The following is a 1,158-nucleotide window of genomic DNA, read 5'->3' on the forward strand; positions in this document are numbered from 1 at the left end:
AGCCGGAGAGACACACACCCTCAACACTGGGTCGGGGGCGGGTGGGGGAGGGCGGCCCCCGTGCGCCGGGGGGGGGGGGGGGGGGCCCCGGGGGGGGGGGGGGGGGGGGGGGGGGGCGCCTGGCCAGAGAGACGCCCATCCCCGGCCCCCGGGGTCCTGCTCCCTCTGCCCGGAGCACATCATACACGCGGCTGCGGGGGGCGGGGGGAGACGGGGCTACCACGGGCCGGTCGGCCCCGGCCGGTCTGCTTGGCCAGCGTATTGCCCGCACATGTGCGGCACCCGGTGCAATGCTTACATCACCCGCAGGACGCCGGCCTGGTAGATCGCGCCGGCGCCGGCCTCTTTCCCGGTAGCCATTGCTCCGACGTGGAGGGGACACGGGGCGAGAGAGGCCGCGGGCCAAGGGGGGGGGGGGGGGGGGGGGGGGCCCGCCCGGCGCGCGTTTTGGCCTTGTCTTGGGGGGGTCCACTCCCCCTTTTTTCTCCCTCCCCCCCCCCCCCCCCGCGCCCTCCTGGAGTGCTCTGTTGGTTCGGCGGCCGCCATGCCATTTCTCTCTCTCTGGCGCCTGCCGGTGGCAAAGCGTCCACGCGTGCGCGCGTGTGTGCGCACGCGCCGCGGCTGTACATGCACGCGACCGCCGTGCGCCCTCACGCACGCACCCACACACGCACGCATTCTCCCGCACGGTGTGGGTCCTGCGATCCGCCGCCGCCGCGCATAAAGAAGGTGCTGGCAGATGGGTCAACCCCTGGCAGGTCGCTGGCCACCGCGATGGCCTTCCCATGTGTACGCCGGCCTGGGTGGTGTCCGGATCTGAGCAGCCGGCCGTGTGCCCTGCACCCGACAGCAGCATGCGCAGGCAGGCAGGCAGGCAGCCGGGAGGAGCAGACGCAAGCAAGGGCCCGAGGCCGAGGGAATCTGCCGACCACCGCCTGCGGTGGGTGACCCGCGCGCGCCGACATGGCCCGGTGTTTTCGTGCCTCCCGGGGCAATTTCCTGACATGGCCGGCCCGCCGGTGCCCAAGGCAGGGGCGGGCCCTGGCTGGTGCCTCTAGCGGGCCCGGCTGCGGAGGCCCAAGCAGGGCCCATCCTTGGACAGGGGTAGGGCGAAGACGGTGATGGCAGCAGCCGGAGCAGTGAGCGTGCGGGGGGGGG

General features: G+C 74.0%; 1 protein-coding gene across 1 annotated transcript in view; it reads left to right on the forward strand.

Annotated features, from left to right (window-relative positions):
* Nucleotides 1-1,004: 1,004 nt before the first annotated feature.
* Nucleotides 1,005-1,158, forward strand: part of H696_03423 (hypothetical protein) — a gene marked incomplete at its 5' end in the record, with an annotated part of 4,292 nt that continues 4,138 nt past the window's right edge. The window contains one exon of the mRNA XM_009497289.1: nt 1,005-1,048. Within this exon, the coding sequence (XP_009495564.1) occupies nt 1,005-1,048 (44 nt within the window). The remainder of the gene's footprint in view (nt 1,049-1,158) is intronic.

The sequence above is a fragment of the Fonticula alba genome (genome assembly GCF_000388065.1).
Source record: "Fonticula alba strain ATCC 38817 unplaced genomic scaffold supercont2.5, whole genome shotgun sequence".
Taxonomy (NCBI): domain Eukaryota; order Rotosphaerida; family Fonticulaceae; genus Fonticula; species Fonticula alba.